This window comes from Taudactylus pleione, unplaced genomic scaffold (genome assembly GCF_031769625.1).
Source record: "Taudactylus pleione unplaced genomic scaffold, aTauple2 ptg000479l, whole genome shotgun sequence".
Taxonomy (NCBI): Eukaryota; Metazoa; Chordata; class Amphibia; order Anura; family Myobatrachidae; genus Taudactylus; species Taudactylus pleione.
Window position 1 is genome coordinate 6,075,803 of NW_028284881.1, and position 20,102 is coordinate 6,095,904.

The window sequence follows — 20,102 nt, forward strand, 5'->3', positions numbered from 1 at the left end:
CCTCCCCCGGTGGCGGAGCGCGGATGTCGGGCTATACACTGACATTTCTCTCACAGTGTATGCCAGCGACATCTGCGGCTGGCAGCCGGCCAGATAAAATGTCTGTCGGTCTGACAGACATTTTATCTGGCAGTGTAAGCCCAGCATTAGACATTGTTTTGTTATAGCTTTAAAAGCTGAAAATATTGTTTATAATGCTTGTAGGACATAAATATATGCAGAAAAACCAATTCCCAACCAGCGGTATGAAATTAAACTTTATTGTAACAGTGTACGTAGAAAGACTAGTGTATTACAGAAATGTGTCAATTTGTATAAAAGAGAAAAAATTACTGCCTACTAGCTTTGTATGTCAGTCTATTGCCATGGGCTGGATAAAGGGTACACAAGGACACTACTAAATATGAATGGTAGTGTAACTCACAGCTTCATTTAACTTTAAGTGCTAATTTATATATTTTTCACAGACTTTAATGAGCTCCTATGCAATGCATGTGTTCAGTATCAGATCCAAGCATAATATAGAAATAGTAAAGTGAGCAAATACAGAAAAGTGTTAAACCCTTATTAAAAGAGCTGAATGAAGTCTTCATCAACGTCACATTCCTAAGTTCTAAACATTCATCACTGAGAACCTCATGAATCCCGGAGTCTTACGAATTCTTCTGAGGAATTTTAATCGTCACCTGCAAACATAACATACATGTTAGATATTGCTGGTACATCCCCAGGTAGGACACTATTGGTCTAGTTTTTAGTGCTACATAATGCAGTTGCAATTCTGTCCCCTTCCAGCCATCGGAAGTCCTACGTGTTCATCTGCCTGTAATCTGAGTCAGAGGCATCTATGCGTCCGCATTGCACCCAGACATCCGGCCATGAGAGCAGCTATCACCACTAGTAATGGCGCTTACACCTATCCCATGCTTTGTGCAAAGATCCAACTCAAAATGGCATGCTCTATGCATACACCTTAGAATAGGCCAGACTACACGCATATGCCACACACACACACACAATGCTTCTCCTACGTGCGAACGCCCAATTGCCGCCCGTTTGCCTCACAGTAACGGCCATTCAACCGTCATTGAGAAGTGACTGAGATGCATGTAACTAAGCATCGCTCTAAGTTGCGTATGTAAGAAGTGACGCATTTGCATATTGCTAACAATCGCTATATGCGGCTGCATTCGAACATCAGCATCAGGCCCTGTGCAAATGCACTGTGCAGCCTATGGCTTGTATTTTTGGAATGTCATACTAGGGCACTGGGCTGCAATTTTTTGTTCTGTATTTTTCATATGCCATTCTGATCTCCCTTTAAATGAATACATGGAGGGCTCTCAACACATGAAACACCCAAAGATCACTGAGCATTAATAGAAGGGTCAGGAAAAGCAAACCCACCACAACAACCACCTGGTAATTTCCAGCTAATGCTGCAAGATTCTTGTTCTGTTTATTAGACATTTACTGGACTCACATTTTTCACTTCTGTGTATGCCTCCAATCCATATTCTCCCAGCTCTCTCCCTGTGCCGGAGGCTTTGTAACCCCCAAATGGTGCTTGAGCTCCAAACACATCATAACAGTTTATCCTGAAATGTAGCAGACCTCCTTCAGTTTAATGGGTTCAAATTAGAAACATTTCAATAAGATCTTAATATACAAAGTTCTATAGGAACTTTCCAAGAATGCACAGTAACAAAAGGCACTACCAGTTGTAAAAAAAAAAAAAATTATCTGAAATATAAACCAAAATAAAACTGAAAGGACTGGCAAGATCACCATATGTTACAGTAAGAGATTCTAGGGTATCTTATGCTGCTATGCGTGTCCTGCTGAGCAAGCTTCAGTATAAACAACTCGACTGTCTGGAGCAACAACCTCTCGGGGAAGCTATTTGAAACTGAGCCACAAAGCTTACCCTTCTGGAATAAAACATGGTATTACACCTCCAGTTACCTATATACTCAACTGTAGTGGCATCGCCAACTCTTTTTGCTACGTGCAATACCATTTAACAAAGGTCCTATTTTAAGGGTGTAGTTTGGGAATTATAGCAATATGCATATGCATAGTAGGAAAACATTTTCCAGCAGAACTTCAGTAACCTAGTTGGATAGATAAGGAGTCTCAGTGCGAACATCTTACCAAACTGTTCCAGCCCGTAGTGCTTGGGACACGTAGTTTGCTTTGTCAATATCCCTTGTAAAAACCGCTGCTGCCAGACCATACATTGAGCTGTTGGCTCTCTCAATAACATCCTCAATTGTCTTGAATTTTAAAATCTGCATCACTGGTCCAAAGATCTATGGGGAAGCAAGGGCAGGAGGGCAGTTAATGAAGACTTTCATATGAAATAGTGAAAAGAAAAAATGTCGCTTCTGTGGACTTTCCTCCTAAATTATACACCGTAGACCCAAAAGGGTCAATTGTGCATTTGCAAGTCCCATTCTAACTTGTGTTATTGTTTCCATACACTCTTGTGATCTGTATCTAAAGTCACCTAGTTCTAAAGACAGACTCTTCAATGGGAGGAGGAATGTATGCAGAGGTCTGTGTACGGCTGCCACCAGCATTATCTACAGTTTTGAAATTCCTACGAATGATATCAGAGTTGGAAAATTTGTCTACATAAATGTTTGTTAGATTAGCAATGAAAGCCGTCGGAATCGGTTGTGGCGGTTTCCACACTACAGAAGGCAGATTGTGCTCGCAGCCTGTGGAGATGCGTGCAGAATCTGTCTAGCGGATAAACAGACAATGCTAGCTGCAGCTAATTGAATCTACCTCTTAAAATTACACAACTGAACAATGCTACATGCCATTCTGTACACTGTTACATGTATTTAAGGGGAGTAGTTAAAGTGCACTAAAAGCATGTCATAACAAGTGTTTAATGATCAGGTGACATGGAGAAATGTAATGCCCTATGTAGTACAGGGTGTCATATGTCCACGCATTGGGAACGAGACTTCCCCACAGTACCACATACCTCCTCTCTAGCAATGGTCATATTGTCAGTCACATCTCCAAACACAGTGGGCTGAATAAAGTAACCGCGGTCAGTAGCAGGATTTCCACCACACAACAACTTGGCGCCCTCTTGTTTTCCAGATTTGATGTAGCCCAGGACCTTTTTAAACTGCTCCTCATCCACCTGAACAAGTTGAATAATTTTGAATTAGAAAGAAGTACAGAATCTTCATTCAAACAAATTCACTCATTTCCAGACAAAGTAAAAGTCAGACTGGGTCTATAGTGTAATATTAACGGCTCTATAGTGTAATATTAATTTTGGAGTCAAACATTTTAAACACTTTCAAATATCCATTTTGTGCATTTAAAGTTATTAATCCCCTTGTTTGAATTTAATTTTCAGAGAATGAATACGTATGAAATAGGGTCAGTGTAAGACCTAATGCCGGGTACACACCAGACTAGATGATGTCGTCTGATCTGGCAAATCAGACAGCATATCAGCCAGTGTGTACCGGCTATGTCGCTGCGCGCTCCTACGCGTCGTTAGCGACATCTCCTGTTGGACCTGCCTGCAGGTCCGACAGGCGATAGTCAGCGGGCGCCATGCTGCCGAATGCAGTATGGCCTCCGACCCGCACTGCCACTCCCGGCATCACCAAATGTGTATGCGCTTACTGATGCCGCCACCCTGCCGGGTGCAGTTGCTAACGAGGTCGGTACACACTAGACATTGTCTAGTGTGTACTGGCCTTAACACATCTCACTCAGCTATACCTCACCTGAGGTCCTTGCTCAGTTTTGAAGTCAAAGGGGTTTCCGACGATTCTGCTCTTGGCTCGGTGAACACTTCTCTCCACAAACTGGTTGTAGATATCTTCCTGAACATAGGTGCGAGAGCCAGCACAGCAGCACTGTCCTTGGTTAAAGAACAGAGCAAAATGGGCCTGCTCCACTGCCCAGTCCACTGCACACAAGAAGAAACAGTGTAACACAAGCTATGGTCACAAATCAGAGAACAGCTAGATTGATTTCAGAAAAAGAATAAACTCAATCTAATTAGATAGTTATCTTAAGTGCAGTATCGCCTCCCATTTAGTTCCCTAGTGACCCTTAGCAGATACATGCCAGGACTGGTTTACATCCTAAAGCTGGGTACACATTAGCCGAATAGGTCGTCCTTTTCGGCGTATTGGGTCGACACATCGTTGACATTGACCAGTGTCTACGCACTACCAACGACCAAGCACGCTCCAGTTTGGTCGGCCCTACATGTAGCTTAATCTGGCTGATGACCTCATGCAGTGAGATGCAGCTGGAGCTGACATATCGGGCGGTCGTGCGCCAGATCGTGTAATGTGTACCAGCCGCTCAATATGTCGGCCGATCAGTGGTGCGGTTGTCCGTCACGTCGCCTGGTACACACATCATTAAGTGATTTGGGATTTCCTAGTGTATGACTAAAATTCTAAAAATGCACCTGCTAACAGGGCTTGACTGTATTTCACCCAGTGCCCAAAATATATCATGGAAGATTTGTTTGGACAATCAGCTACACATGTCCTCATCTCATTCCAAAACCATGGATATTAATAGGATGCTGTTTTTTCTTTTGTTGCAAAAGCAGCCTTCACTCCTATGCAAAGGATTCCTTCTAGATCGTCATACATGACTGCAGAGACTTGCATCCATTCAGCCACAAAAACATTAGGTAATAAGGTCCGCATTATAGTTTAATGCAAGGTGTTCAGTGGGGTTGATGTCAGGGCTCATGTTCTTCCACACCAAACCAATTTTTTGATGGACCTCACCTTTGTGCACAGGGACATTGTCCTACTGAAACAGGAAAATCCATTGCCAAAACTGTTGCCACAAAGTTGGAAGTACACAATTCTTTAGAATGCTATAGCAGAAGATTGCCCTTTACTGAAATAAAGAGGCCCTGACCATACCATGAAAAACAGCCCCAAACCATCACACAAAGCATGTTTCATCACTACAGGGAACATGTTACCCCTGCTCCAGAGTCCAATACTAGTGTGCTTTACACCACTTCAGCTGACGTTTGGCATTGCACATGGATATCTGAGACTTGAGTGAAACCCAATCGATGAAGATCACAATTAACAGTTCTTGTTGCCAGGTCCCATCTTAAACCCTGTAGCTAGTGCTGCAACTGCGGACAGAGGATTGTGTGGCCTACCACTTTGTGGATGAGCTGTTGCTCCAAGATATTTTCATTTCACAGTAACTGGACTTAAAAAGGTGACAGCTCTAGCAGGGAAGATATTTGATAAACTGACTTGTTAGAAAGGTGACATCCTAAGAGAGTGCCATGTTAAAAGTAGGGATGTGCAGGCTCGGTTCTACTCGGTTCCGTTCGGTTCTTTTTACCGAATCTTATTGGCTATCCAAAACTCGTGACAGCTGAAACCCAATAAGATCCGGTAAAAAGAACCGAACGGAACCGAGTAGAACCGAGCCTGCACATCCCTAGTTAAAAGGCACTGATCTCTTCAGTACAACCCCAATAGTTACTGCCGTTTGACTAAAGAGATTACATGGCTGTATGCTTGGTTTTATGCACCTGTTTGTAATTAGTACAGCTGGTCATTACAGCCATTGCTAATGGAGTTTTGGTCATGCAGTGTGCAAAGCAGTTCTGCATATATACAGGTAAATGGAAAGGGGATCCATCGTATACTCCCATGTACACTCCTCTGCAGTCCTTGCCCTCCCCATCTCCTCTGTATTGACCCTCCAAGTTTAAAATTGAGATTTTATATTTCTTACAGATTTAAATCTACAGTTCAGTTCTGGCCTGTCCCCAAGGTGCACGATTTGATTTACTATCCCAACAAAAGGTCAATTAAACGCTAACACAATGTATTGTAAAGGTAATGTTAATGTAGAATTATTCCCCCCCAAGTAAAAAAAATATTCAAGTAAACCTGTAGGACTGAACACTCCTAGATCTGAAAACATAATTGTAATGAGAACATTGCGCTTCCCTTCCCTTAATCATGTAAGGACATGTATAGTAATTAAACCCTTTTGAGTCCTGGACTACTTGTTTATTACTTACAGTCAGCATCAGAAAATATGATGTTAGGGCTCTTTCCACCAAGTTCCAGAGTTACTTTCTTCAAGTTACTTTTACCAGCTGCCTGCTGGATTAAGCGGCCCACCTATAGCAGAGAACATACACAAACAGTTTTCTTCACTTCCTCTACAAGTCACCCATAGAGCTTCTAGCTGAGGCATATAGAAAATGTACACATACACGGCATATATGTTAACTCAGATACAAACTGCTATTTAATATAAAACTTTACTGGAATGCCACATTTAGTCCAGTCCAATATAGGCATAAGAAATACATTTCATGAGCTCTCAAACAGAGTGAACTATGATTTAGCCAGGGTTGTAATATCAAACACATTTCAGAGACACCTATTTCCCCAAACCAGTTTTATTTAAGGCTTATTTCACTCAATACACAGTGGCTTTGTCCTCATCTTCCCCTAGTTTCCAATTGCGCTTGCCTGATAGGACAACAGCTTTTAGCTTGGAGAGCATCAAATGGGCAGTACTACGGCCCTAACTGTGTGGAGTTTGTATATTCTCTTTGTGCTTGAGTGGGTTTCCTCCGGGTGCTCCAGTTTCCTCCCATAATCCAAAAATATACTTGGCACCCAACAAACATTAGAAGTATTTTTAGGAAATACTGTGCCAGTGAACCAAAATACTGAGCAATAAATCAATTGAATAAATTCACAGAGGAATGGCTGGATGATTAGTTACAACAATACCAATTACTAAATAAGTATCAAATCACACATCACATATAACATTCACAATATTAGCAGCATTTGAAAGCAAAATACAGGAAAACATTTAATAAATATATACACAAAACCACAATATGAAGCATATAATTGGATCCTAAATAAAAGTCTTTTGACTTGGTTAAATTAATAAGAACACCGATGACTCCTGTGATGATAATAACAGGTAAAGTCCTTTGGAGTATTTGTCTGTTTAATGCCAAAGAGAAAGTTCTTCCTTATTTCAGGTAAATTAACTTTGATCGAGATCCACAGATAGCTAATGTTTTGGTACAAGGGGCCTGATTCAGACCCGGTCACTAGGCTGCGTTCGCACGTAGCCTGCTGATGTCTGCAATCTGTGCATGTGTTTAAGACGCAGTACGCAAAGAGATCGCACCCTGTACAGACGCTCCTCTAGAATGAGTGACAGGACAAGCAGTTTGTGGGTTCCTCCCCCGCCCCCCAACTTCAGAAGCCAATAGCAGCCGCCATGCAAAAGAGCTTAAAGGCCGCCGTCCCCCAGGTGAAGATGCAGTAAAATAAACTATTAAAATATGAAGAGTATTGTGTTTATTTTAATATTTTCTTTACAGGTGGACAACAAGTGTCAGCGGGCCTGTAATGCCCTGCTTGCTGGTACTTGTAGTTCTCCAAATACCAGCATGCAGCGTAGGCTTGCTGGGACCTGTGGTTCGCCTGCAAAGAAAAATTTATCTTTATACACCACACTTTACACAATCAACCAGGCACCCACTGCCCAGGGGTGCTGGGGATAGCCCCGGGCAATCAGCCAAGACCTTTGGAGTCCTGGAGAGGGGGACCCCTTTATAGGGGGGGGGGGTCCCGAGCTCCGCAGGGATCCCTGGCCTGGGCTGAATAGTGGTCAGGGTTAATGCTTCAAGCTGGGGGGCCCAGTGAAAGGGCTCCCCTGGCTGTGGCATCAGCCGCCCGCTAGAAAATGTCTAGTGCTGGCTCTGGATAATACATGCGGACCCTACTCATTTTTTCTCTGTATTTCCAGAACCGGATCAGAGCCCAGTGCTGGCTGCGCAAAGTACAGGGGACCCCTATATAGTTTGTCCTCTGTATTTTGGCAACCAGGGCTGGTTCTGACTAGCCCGGTGCTGGTTGTGCTTAAGTACAGGGGTCCCCTATGTAGTTTGTCCCCTGTATTTAAGCACAACCAGGACTGGCCGTGTAAAGCCCGGGGCTGGTTGTGCTTTAGGGGGATGGGGTGGGTCACTTCACACAATCAACCCAGCATCCACAGTCCAGGGGCATGGGGTGTCCTAGAGAGGGGGACCACTTTATTGGGTGGTTCCCAGCTCCCCATGGACCCCTTGCCTTGGCTGACTACCGGTCAGGGTTAATGCTTCGGCTGGGGGGCCTGGTGAAAGGGCTCCCCTGGCGGTGGCATTAGCCCCCCCATTAGAAAAAGTCCGGCTCTGGCTAATACAGGGGGACCCTACAGATTTGTTCTCCCTGTATATACAGGATAAGATCAGAGCACAGTTCAAGTTGCGCAAAGTACGGGGGATACCTACGTTGTTTGTCCCACCATATTTTGGCAATCAGGGCTGGTTCTGACTAGCCGGTGCTGGTTGTGCTAGATACGTGGGCCCCTGTATTTTCACAACCAGGTATGGCCGTGAAAAGCCCAGGGCTGGTTGTGCTTTGGGATGGGGGTACCTTTTTTTTATTACACATTCAATTTTTAACAGATGAGTAGATTGATCTCACTGATGTGTCAGTGTATCTGACTTATTGATTTTATTTTCTCAGGTGCATGCTCAGTACTGGTGAGCTCTCTGATGACCTGATGCTGCTGCTACCCCGCATGCCTACAGCCCGCCCCAGCAGCGGTCTCTCACTCTGCATGTCCCCAACCACCTCCTGTGTGCCGGCCCCTCTTCCACCTACGCTAGTGTACCATTTTGTTGGCCTTCTCCCCTGCAGGTGGCCCGGTTTGCTCCTTCAAACCCTGATTAGATAATAATTTTTTTTTTTAAATTAAATTCCATAGACAAGAAACCTTACGGTTTCACATGTCCCACTAAGGAATCTTAGACATGGTCTGAAATTTCACAAAACCTATTGACTTTCTACCACTCAAACTTCAAAATGCAATGAAATTGTGACCATTAAGGCTGACTCCTTAATGGACGTGTTCCTTGCATAATACAGATATGGTATGCCATGAACCCATGTGGGGGGGGGGGGGGGTTTCAGGAGACAGAGCGGTGTGGATGGGGCAGACAAAAGGTGTGGAGAGGGGAAGATTAAGTAGTACAGATGGGGGCGAGCCAAAGTGATGCAGATGGGTTGGAAAGTGTTTCACATGGGGGGGAGACAGAGTGGCACGGTTTGGGGAAAACAGAGCAACATGAATGGGGAGTAATGAGAGGCATGGATGCAGAAAGAGCAGCGCAGATGGGTAAAGACAGATTGATGTGGATGAGGGAATACAGACTAGCACAATGGCAGAACCCACAACAGTAGGGATTGGGGAAAGCAGATTCATGCGGGTGGGAGGGAAAGAGTGGTGCAGATGAAGGAAGAAAGTGGTAGAGATGAGGAGTAGACAGAGTGACGTGGCTGGGGGCAAGGCAGGGGTGCAGATGAAAGGAAACAGTGGCACAAATACAGTAAGACAGGGCGGTGCACATGGGGAAACACATTGGTGTGGATGAGGGCATGCAGACTAGCACAGTTGGGAGAACACAGCTGTAGGGATTGGAGAAGTTATAGCAGCATGGAGGCAAGTTAGTGTACATGCATAGACAGAGTATGATAGCTTTAGCAATTAGGGAGCTGAATGTGTATAATGAATGAGATGGATGTATTGAGTGAGAAGGATGTTGGAACCCAGTGGGATTATTGTGACTGAATGGGAAGATTGTGGGCACTGAATGAGATGTGTGTGCCACGTAACTGCTCAGACCTCAGTTGCATAGACTGCATGTGTGTATTCCAATGAGCACACAATTCTGTGAATTAGCAGCGCCACCATTTTGAGTGACAGCAATCTCACTCTGAGTGCTGAATCTGTAGTTAACCACAGGGTGTGATGGCATACCATATCTGTATTACGCAAGGAACACGTCCAATAAAGGCATCAGCCTTAGTGATCATAATTTCATTGCTTTTTGAAGTTTGAGTGGCAGAAATTCAATAAGTTTTGCCGAAATTTCAGATCATGTCTAAGAAGCCTTAATGGGACATGTGAAATCATAAGGTTTTTGGTCTATGGAATATTAAAACAAAAAACACACACACTTTTTTTTAGATGGAATCATGAACGGAGGTGGTCAGCTGTTTGTGTTGAACAGCCTGTGAGGGGACAGAGGTTGAATGATGGCATGAGTAGCATTTTCATTATATTATGCTGATGAGAAAAGCATTGCATTTGCTTGGTTAAAGTCCAGCTATTCTGTAATGGTTGTAATGTCCTATTGTGCCAATACACTGGGTGGTGATGAAGATTCAAAAAACTAAATAATAAAAGTTAATTTATATATTTAGTTTCTGTATAACACATGTCATTTAAAATTAGTGTGTGTGTGTGTGTGTGTGTCATAGAATAGATTGCAAGCTCCACTGGGACTGATGTGAATGGCCAACTAGTATCTGTAAAACGCTGTTGAACATATGTGCGCTATATAATTAACTGGTAATAAATAATAAATGAGAACACCAAACAGAACAAGAGATGTCTACAACTAAAGCTGCCCACAGACCCACCATCACCTGCAGCATAGATCTGTGTGTGCAAGATCTGGCCATGCTTCGGAAGCATAACAGTTATGCAAGATTCTTGTAGATGCACAGACTGTGGGTCCGATTCAGAGGCGCTACTTTCTGCCTTCCCTCAAGTACTAACCGTGCACCTGAATGTGTGACACCGCTAGTGACTCACTCTGTAACATTGCGTGCACAACTCTGTCAAGGGGGGGACAGAAACCTCCCTTGGAGCAGACAGCTGCATTACGGTTTGACAGGTGTACTGCCCGTCTAAACAGTGTCTCTGCCTAAACATGACCTCTGTGGCTGCGATGTGCATCTGCGAATGCAGCAGCTTTCACCGACATGTCCGTGACACTCCCATGTGACAATTTTTTTTGCATTCACTTCATGCCACCTCCCACTCACTGCCCAGGAACACCCTGGTTTTTCCTTGCCATCTCAGATACTAGTGGTTCTCTGCACAACAATGCATTTGTGCATATGCTACACATAGGGTAACATGCGTCATAGGGGCTTGCAGAATATTTTGCACATGCAGAATACTTTGCGTGAACAGCGTCATTGCGTGCAGTCAGCGCGCACCTCTGAATCAGGCCATATAGGCAACAGTGCATCCTGTACAATGATAATTGGATTGCCTTCATTTAACAGAACCCTTGTCAGGTCATACTTTGTTACTTATGATTTAAAACCAGCTGTATTTATATAGGATACTGGAAAAGCGATAACCCTATACAAATATAGGACGTATGTGTTATGATTTTACTGACTGCTCTACAAACATCCTAACATTTCAGTAGCAAATAATTGCTCAACTACACAAACATTGCTTTCTGTTACTGGCTACCCCTGAATCAGGCCATTAGTTTTCAGACATTTTCCCCTTAGAAATAATTTTATATTCAAGCAAGTAAAAATTATATGCATCGCATGTGTGCAAATGCATTTATTTAAACAAAGCATGATAACAAAAAAACACATTAACCACTGCAATATAAATGTGCAAACAGGTATGGAGTTACATGGAACAGTGACTTTACAGTCACATCTGGACTAAAAATGCATTATTCAAATACCAATGGAGCACCTGATCTGTTCTATGTCGTAGAGTTATAGGAAGACATCTCTTTTAGGAAAACTGTTCCATGGCTACCTGAAGATAAACCCTGTTGGGGGATGTAGTAAGTTTATCTCCGATTCGGGATGGCGGCGGTCGAAATCCCGACCCCTGGGCAGAACACCGGCATCCTGATCATAAGTATATATAGCAGGCTGGTTTAGCGGTTAGCCGCCAGGGTTTTTCTTTAGGCACCACAGTGAAGTAGGGGTTAGGCTGCGGACAGGAGGGGGGGGGGGGGGGTTGGTTGGCGTTAGGCACCATCAGGGTTTTTTTTTTTGGTACTAAGGGGGTGGGCTGGGTTGTAATCGGTATGGCGCCTGGCCGACAGATGAGCAGAACCCGGCAGCGGAAGCCCGCAGTGCTGGAAATCCCGATAGGTTAGTATATACTTATCTTAGCGACTAACACCCTAACCCTCCTTAAGGGTGCCTAGCCCTAACACCCCCCCCTTCCCCGGTGCCTAAACCCAAGTCCCCCGGGGGACTCTCTAAACCCTCCCTCCCTCCCCCTAGCCTAGCCCTAACCCTCCCGGGGAGGGGAGAACTTAAGGCAGCCGGTTTCCAGATTGTATACCGCTAGGTTTAGGTACTAACCGGGAGGGTTAGGGTACTTTCAGGATTCTGAGCATCGGGATTCTGAGCATCGAGATGCCGCTGTCGATCTTTTGACTGCCGGCATCCCGAAAGCTGGTCTCACATACCCAACCCCCTTGTGGACCACAGCTGTAAGTGTCTGTTTCAGTACAATCTAAAGTATGAATATGATTGGTTGCTATGAACATCTCCTTTTCTACAGATCACTGTAAATGTCACCCATTGTGGATGTTGTGGAAGGGCCATTACACAATGAGAAGGAATTCCTACCTCTGTAGAACCAGTAAAAGCAACTTTATCCACATCCATGTGAGAAGAGAGGGCAGCACCTGCTGTGGGACCCATTCCAGTAATGATATTAACAACACCTGGTGGGAAGCCAGCCTGGAAGACAGATTATGTTATTCAGACGCTGCGCTGGCAAAAGCAAATATTAAGGGACATTTTTAAAGCCACTAAAAAAAAAGCCAAAATAATAATTCACAAGCATTGCACCATACTATGCAGGAAATATCAGCAGGACCAAGGCACAAATGTCAATATAGAAACCAAAGACCACAAAAGCCATATCAAATGCATGTGTGTGCTACATGTTCCTTTTCCATGGATATGTATCAGTTTTCCATGCTGTAACTACTGCTACAAGAGAACTGGTTCATTCCCTACACCAGGTCACACCTGGCAATAACATGTGGTGCTATTTTTGGGGATACTTCTAAAAATATATACTGACCATTCCTTTTAAGTATTGGGTATTTCTGCTCATAATGTTTCATTGATCTAATAGCTCAATCACTTGTCATTAAGATACCAGCACTCCCAGAATCAAGAAACTTCCTGCAATACAGACAGCTGGTGCATTGTGCCAGGAGGCCATTTAGTGCCATCATCATTGGGGAGAGAGTCCTTATTAGAACCAAACCAAGCACAAGGCGAAAGAAACCCATTTTCCCATGACAATTAAACTCATTGCAATATTTATAACTTCATAGCACATATACTTAACCCAATGTGAGGACTCTGGAGTATGAATATGTCAGAAATTAGTTCCATGCAAGGTGTTGAAGTGTATAAGTAAACAGAACGTATTGTCCCTCTTAAAAAATAACTATCTTCTAAATACGGATTCAGATCATCAATGCCTAACCAGTACAGCCAGGAATATAGCTAAAGAGCCTATTAAGATCACAGAATCTTAAGAATAAGTGACAGAACATACTATACCTCAATGGGAGGTGGAAGCAAAAGACAAACTCCATACAAAAAAAAAAAAAAAAAAAAAGTAGAAATAAACTGTACCTCTTTCACTAAGCTGGCGACATGCAAGGCGGTGAGAGGAGTCTGCTCAGCCACCTTCATAACAATCACATTACCAGTAGCCAATGCAGGACCAAACTTCCATGCTAGCATCAGAAGAGGGAAGTTCCACTGTAAAGAAACCAGAATATGGATTCAGCTCTCACAGCAGAACAGTGAAGGTGCATACACAGTAGGCAATAAGGTCAAAATGCGATAGTGTGCACGATTTCCCTTGAACTCTCCCCGGAAGCTCCCCGAAACAACGTGGTGCTTAAAAGTGTCAATCTGACCAACGTGAGTCCTAAACGATTTCCAGTGCGTCGTGTACGAGATTGACAAATTTTGCCTGCTGTATGCAAGACCTGAAGATGTGATGTACGACCCGCGGGTACACGCATCAGCATCGCGATCGTGAGTGGACATATTTTACACGATTTGTCGTTCAGATGCGTCGAAATCAGGCGAATCATGCAAAATATCGTCTAGTGTGTACGCACTTTTAGACAAAGTAGCTTTTCATGTTTCTCTGAGAAACACCTAAACAAATAGTATATAGGCTCAACAATGAATGCAAGATATAAAGTGATCCCAAAACATTTACTGGGCAGAAGAAATGAAAGGGGCTCTACAAGTCATTGTGGTGGGGGCAATCCTGATACCATTACAACCAAACAGCATGGGATTGATGGTCTTGTGACATACCGGAATAATCTGTGCACAGACGCCAACTGGTTCATGCCTTGTGTAGGTAAAGTAATCTCCATCGATTGGGATGGTTTTTCCATGCCACTTATCAGCCCATCCAGCATAATATCTGATGTACAGCATAAAGAGAATTAACAGATCAGGATCAGTCATCTTTTGAAGAGATTACACCCCAGACCCTCGTGGACTATAAAAAGAGGAGGCATACTAACCCCCACCCCAAAATAATAATAAATAAAAAAGTCAACAAAACCTAAACTCTGCTCCTACCTCCAGTTTGCCAGTATTTACTGGTTGTAAAACAGTGATTAAAGTGGGTGGCTTCCAAAATTAGAGGTAACTTACATCCATATTATTGTCCCCCCCAAATGTGTTTTATGAAGCTGCATGCAATATAAGAGTTATGTCCCACATCTGCTGTGTGTTTTATCTTAGCCTCCATCTGTGCTCATCGGCTATCCACATAGCAGGCAGTATACGGTAAGAGCGAAGCTCCTGATAACACTACGCTCATTTACTATGTATTGGTAAATCAGATATTAAAAATAATATTAATTGATGACTGCATGATATTAGCATATGGGCTGACAATACTTAAAATAGTGTAAAAAATTAACAGATCCTACAATGGTCACTGCAATTTCCCACTCATTGCCACACCAGTCATAAGCCCGGTGGTAAATTTATTAAAAGTGAAAGTTTTTAGAAGGGGAGATGTTGCCCATAGCAACCAATCTGATTCTGCGTAACATTTTAAAAGCACCTTCTAGATAATAGCTAGAATCTGATTGGTTCCTATGGGCAACAACTCCACTTCTAAAAACTCTCACTTTTAGTAAACTTACCATCAGGAAGAAATCTCCCAATTATACATATATTATTTCACTGCTAGAGCAGTTGTTTTAGGCATGGAATAAACAGTATGTAGGTGAAAAATAAAAGATAAATCTTACAATTCGCACTACAGCAGGTCAACATTTTTTGGGGACCACTAGACCTTTCCTATTTAGGAAGATTCATTGAATTTAGTCACCATCTCAGGCTTTTGCCCTCCCCAGTGTCTCCCACCTGCTAAATGTTTCAACTTTCACTTCCTTCCAGTGGACTCTTCCCGCTCTGTTATTCATATAATCTATAAATATTCTAAGATATTAATTATTTACCATCATCTGATGTACATCGAATTTTATCTGGAGTAGCAAATAGAAGGGACTTCAAGAACTAATTATATTTAATTCTACTCAAACCATAAGACATGTCCTTGTACGAGGGTGGTTCAATAAGGTAACAAGACCTCTCATGTGTGTAATGTTCTCCATTTCATTCTAATTTCCCGAAAGGCCAGAGCAGGTAGACCACTGCTTCCCCTCATGGCAATTAGCCTGCGCCTCATCTCAGTTATACTGTCCCAACATCAGCTGTAAGATGATGGGGCTGGAGAAAACATTGTGAACCATTGAGGTGCAGAGTGTGATCAGATTTCTGGGTCTAAAGATCACATCAACAGCTGAAACTCATTGCCAACTTGTTGAGGCATACAGTGATATCATGCCACAGGAACAGGTTTGAGTGCACCGCACGCGTGAGTTGTTACGGTGCCACCATTGGTAGGAACTGGATCAAACCCCTACAGGCCTGACCTGTCACCAAGTAATTTTCATCTCTTTGGACCATTAAAGAAGCTGGGTGGACGGTGATTTGGAACAGACTGAAGTTCAGCAAGCCTCATGTCCTGGCATCAGGCGCTTGACACCAATTTCTTCTATGCCAGGATAGATGCCTTGGTGTACCGGTGGAACAAATGCTTAGACAAGTCTAGGGACTACGTGGAAAATTAACCAGTACCAAGGCCATACTATTGATTATACATACATGTATGATTTGATTACATTTACGCAATGAGAGCTCTTGTTATTTATTGAACCTCCCTTGTATATAGCAGGTTCTGATCATAGATTGTTAATGCATATGCTACTGGCTAGAACAAAGTACTGCAGCCAACCAGTTATTCCTAGTCCAGTTTTACCTCAAACATTTCAATACAAGATCCAAATCCACTGCATAGGAAATTGCATAAGGCTTTCCATTGTCCAGGGTTTCCAGATTCTACAAAAAAGCACATAGATCAGAAATGGTTTTTTTTGTTTTTAGTAAATAAATAGTTCGTAATTTATACTTCATTTCACTGTTAGACCACAGAACAACTTCCCCTGATTATCTTCCTTATCCAGCACCCCTAATCTGCTAGATACAGCCTACTACAGTCTAACTAAGATTATGGGGTCTATTTACTAAGCCTTAGATGGAGATAAGGTGTCAGCCAATCTGTTCCTAACTGCAATGTCACAGGCTGTGTTTGAAAAATGACAGTTAGGAGCTGATTGGCTGGCACCTTATCACCATCCAAGGCTTAGTAATCAGACCCCGATTTGCAACATGTATCAATGCTGCCTTTGTGCTATGCGGTCTTAAAATGAGTAGACATAAGATTGCCATACGATATATCGTTCTGACGGGGATCGGAAAAAAATTATATACACACACACGAATTGTATTGTGTGTATGCCCCCGATTGCAGCTGTTAATTGCATAGACTCATCTGCTGTGGTACATAGCAGATGTGACTGCAATGAATGACACCAAGCTGCTACATGCAGCATGAAACGATGTATCGCACTGTCGTGTACTGGATTGCGTGCGGCGCACATGTGCAGTGTACACAAACAGTGTGTACCCAGCTTTATCTCCTGGCAGCTCTCACACTGCTTTCAGGAGGCAGCAACAGAACCTTGCGTGTATGAGTACCAGCAGCATAAATGGTCTTCGTTTAATTGAATTCGATATGGCCCCATTTGCACTTAAGGTGTCAGAGCCGCTGGTGACACCTAAATGACAGAGGCAGCAAGTTAGTGAAGCTAAAAGTAAATCTGACAAAAAGGTTATGGTAATGCTGACCACACCTGACATATCAACTGCACCAATATCAGCATATTTGGTCCAAAAACAAACCTATGATGGCCAAGAATGATCATTCTATGCATATTATCTACTTACAGCTAGAATAGCCCTGTCCCGCTCAATAAGATCAGCCAGTCTATTAAGCAGGACTCCTCTTTGAGAGGCATCGATTCTCCTCCATGGTGATCCCAGCTTAAAAGCATCTCGTGCAGCTTTCACCGCCTTGTCAACATCAGCCTATAAAGAGAAGAGTTATAGATTAACTAGTTATAGATAGGACAATGCTGCAATAAGAAGGCAGGATACAAAACTGAAAGCAGATAATTTCCAGGGACATTCACATGAGCAGGCAATACAGATAATTAGAATTTCATGTACAAAACAATGCAGTTATGGTTTATAAGTGACACCTTTTGTAACAATATTATTTACTGTAGCTACAGTCAAACTGCATGTTATTAATTGTATAGTAATAGGGTTAGGTACATAAAGGACAAATTGCACTATGACGTCTCCAACTGTATAACAATAACATTCTCTTTAAAAGTGCAATAAATTAGCAGGTTACAAAGGAAAATGGTGAACTGTACCATTCACTTACATCAATAAAGTAGTTTCTTAGGCCAAGACAATAATTAGCATATTGGACCTTCATGGAAACTAATACATTTTATTTTGTACTAAACAATTCTTTTTAAGTTAAGTCATCTAAAAGAATAAGATATTCCTCTCTTGCTAATATAGAGAATTATCTATTTGGACAGCCAATGCCAGTATAGGGTGTGTACTTATAAACTATTCCCTCTCAGTTGTCTTACTTAAGCTGGCCATACACGCAACAATTATCGGGGCGATCCGCCCGGCTAATTGTAGCGTGTGTGCGGCCAACCGAGGGTTAAATATTGCTCGGTTGGGCATGCCGGATTGTCCAGCGTGCCTGTCCGATATTTATGCCGGCCGCATCGGGCAGTGTATGCCCAGCCTTCCCATGGAAGGAACAGGGAAATGCCTCCTTCCCCGGGGGCGGTGCGCAGATGTCGGCAAATACACTGAGATTTCTCAGCGTATGCCGCGGACATCTGCGGCTGGTAGGCTGCCAGATAAAGGGCGAGATTCACTAACATCTTGGCAAACTTACCACCAGTCACCGCCTCTCTGCTGATCGCATATGCACTAACATATGAGATCAGCAGCACAAAGGACAGCTCTCCGATAAGAGCCGTCCTTTGCGATCTGCCCGGCGCCGTGGACTTCCGGGTTTATGACCCGGGAGTCCATCTGCGCATACGCAGAGTAACGCAACGGCTGTGGGGCATGCTGGGGAGGATCCCTCCTTGCAGCGCGATGCGGTAGAAGCCCATAGGCTTCTATAGGGTAACGCCAACAAAAGCTGGCGTTACCCTCTGCATCGGAGCCCGGCGGCCAGCTGATGCATACGGAAAATGCGGTAAACAGGGGTTTTACTGCATTTTCCGTTTAGAGCATCACGCCCTATATGTCTGTCGGTCTGCCAGGCATTTTATCTGGACGTGTATGCCCAACTTAAGACAACTACCAGTTCCACTCTGCACCTCAAATGAATAATGTCCTTAGATCCCTTCTCCAAAAGAAGTTGCTTGAGCTTTTTGGACACAGGATATTTCTGGGAGTCAGATAATTTTGATCCATTTCTAATCTGTATACCCAGAATTAGCATGCAGAAATACACATGAGCAGAGACCATTTCTTTCATCACTACTGAGCAGTACACTCCTTCTCACTAGCTGGCTGTATAAACAGACAATAGAAGGATCCATCCCCGAGCCCTGCCCCACCAGGTAAACAACTGTAGTCCAAACTGCCAGCATCGGTCCCTTATGGGACCAAAAAGAGAAGAAAGTGACATTGCAGCATCAGCAGTATTTTAACATCTATAACTGCACAGTTAACTTGCGAGTTATGACTTTTACATTGCAGGTCATACACAGCATACATAGAGTAAAGGAAATATATGAGGGGAGTTATGTGGGTGCAAGCAGTGTTTCTGTGGGACAGACGTGTGTTTGGGGGTGGTTTGGGTATTCAGTCTCTATTCCTGTTTAAGACAAGCATTAAAATCTGCGAGTCTCCCCTACTTATTATCACAGCTATGACCAACACACACATTATTATTAGGGGTCTGTGGGCATAGAAGGGGCATGTTCAAGGGTTTGATAGTATAAAAGGGGCATTTTCAGGAGTGTGGTGGCTTAAAAAGTGGCATGTTCAGGGGTGTGAGGGACTGATTCAGCTTTGGGAATAGGAGTAAGAAAGCAAGTAATTGTGAACCTGGACAAACCACTTTTTTTGCATATAGGGTAAATACTGGCTGCTTTTGCATGTAGCCCACAAATACTGCACAGCTTTATTTTTACACTGCAATTTAGATGTCAGTTTTGACATGCTCCTCCCAAATCTAAATCTATCTGCTCATTTTAAATCTGCTCACCTACAGTGCAGCATGGTTTTACCAAGTACAGTAATTACTTGCTATATTTTACTCTATTCCCAAAGCTGAATCAGGCCCTAAGTGCATACAATTACACATGGAGGGGGGGAGATGGCAGCATTAAAAAGGTGCATGCTGAGGGGTCTGAAAGCATTAAAGGGCCATGAGGATGGCATATTGTGTGTGTGTGTGTGTGTGTGGCCCTCAAACATTTGCTAAACCCTATTAAGTGTCCCCCAATCTGAAATAATTGCCCACCCCTAGGCTAGAGGTTACTATATTACCTGTTCAGATGGTTCTACCTCCAGCTTTTACTGGATTAGTAGTTCTTTGAATAGACCATAAAATAAAGTTAGCTGAAAAGATGCTTTTGTGATCTGTTCAACAAGACCAGATGGAAGTAA

General features: G+C 43.2%; 1 protein-coding gene across 1 annotated transcript in view; it reads right to left on the reverse strand.

Moving 5' to 3' along the window:
• Positions 1 to 244: 244 nt before the first annotated feature.
• ALDH2 (aldehyde dehydrogenase 2 family member) overlaps positions 245 to 20,102 on the reverse strand; it is a 36,985-nt gene continuing 17,127 nt past the window's right edge. The window contains exons 3-13 of the mRNA XM_088449215.1: positions 17,328 to 17,468; positions 16,300 to 16,379; positions 14,271 to 14,382; positions 13,569 to 13,697; positions 12,540 to 12,653; positions 6,068 to 6,170; positions 3,765 to 3,949; positions 2,999 to 3,163; positions 2,155 to 2,312; positions 1,484 to 1,598; positions 245 to 686 (exon numbers count right to left, since the gene is read on the reverse strand). Coding sequence (XP_088305341.1) covers positions 654 to 686; positions 1,484 to 1,598; positions 2,155 to 2,312; positions 2,999 to 3,163; positions 3,765 to 3,949; positions 6,068 to 6,170; positions 12,540 to 12,653; positions 13,569 to 13,697; positions 14,271 to 14,382; positions 16,300 to 16,379; positions 17,328 to 17,468 — 1,335 coding nt within the window. The 3' untranslated portion in view covers positions 245 to 653. The remainder of the gene's footprint in view (positions 687 to 1,483; positions 1,599 to 2,154; positions 2,313 to 2,998; positions 3,164 to 3,764; positions 3,950 to 6,067; positions 6,171 to 12,539; positions 12,654 to 13,568; positions 13,698 to 14,270; positions 14,383 to 16,299; positions 16,380 to 17,327; positions 17,469 to 20,102) is intronic.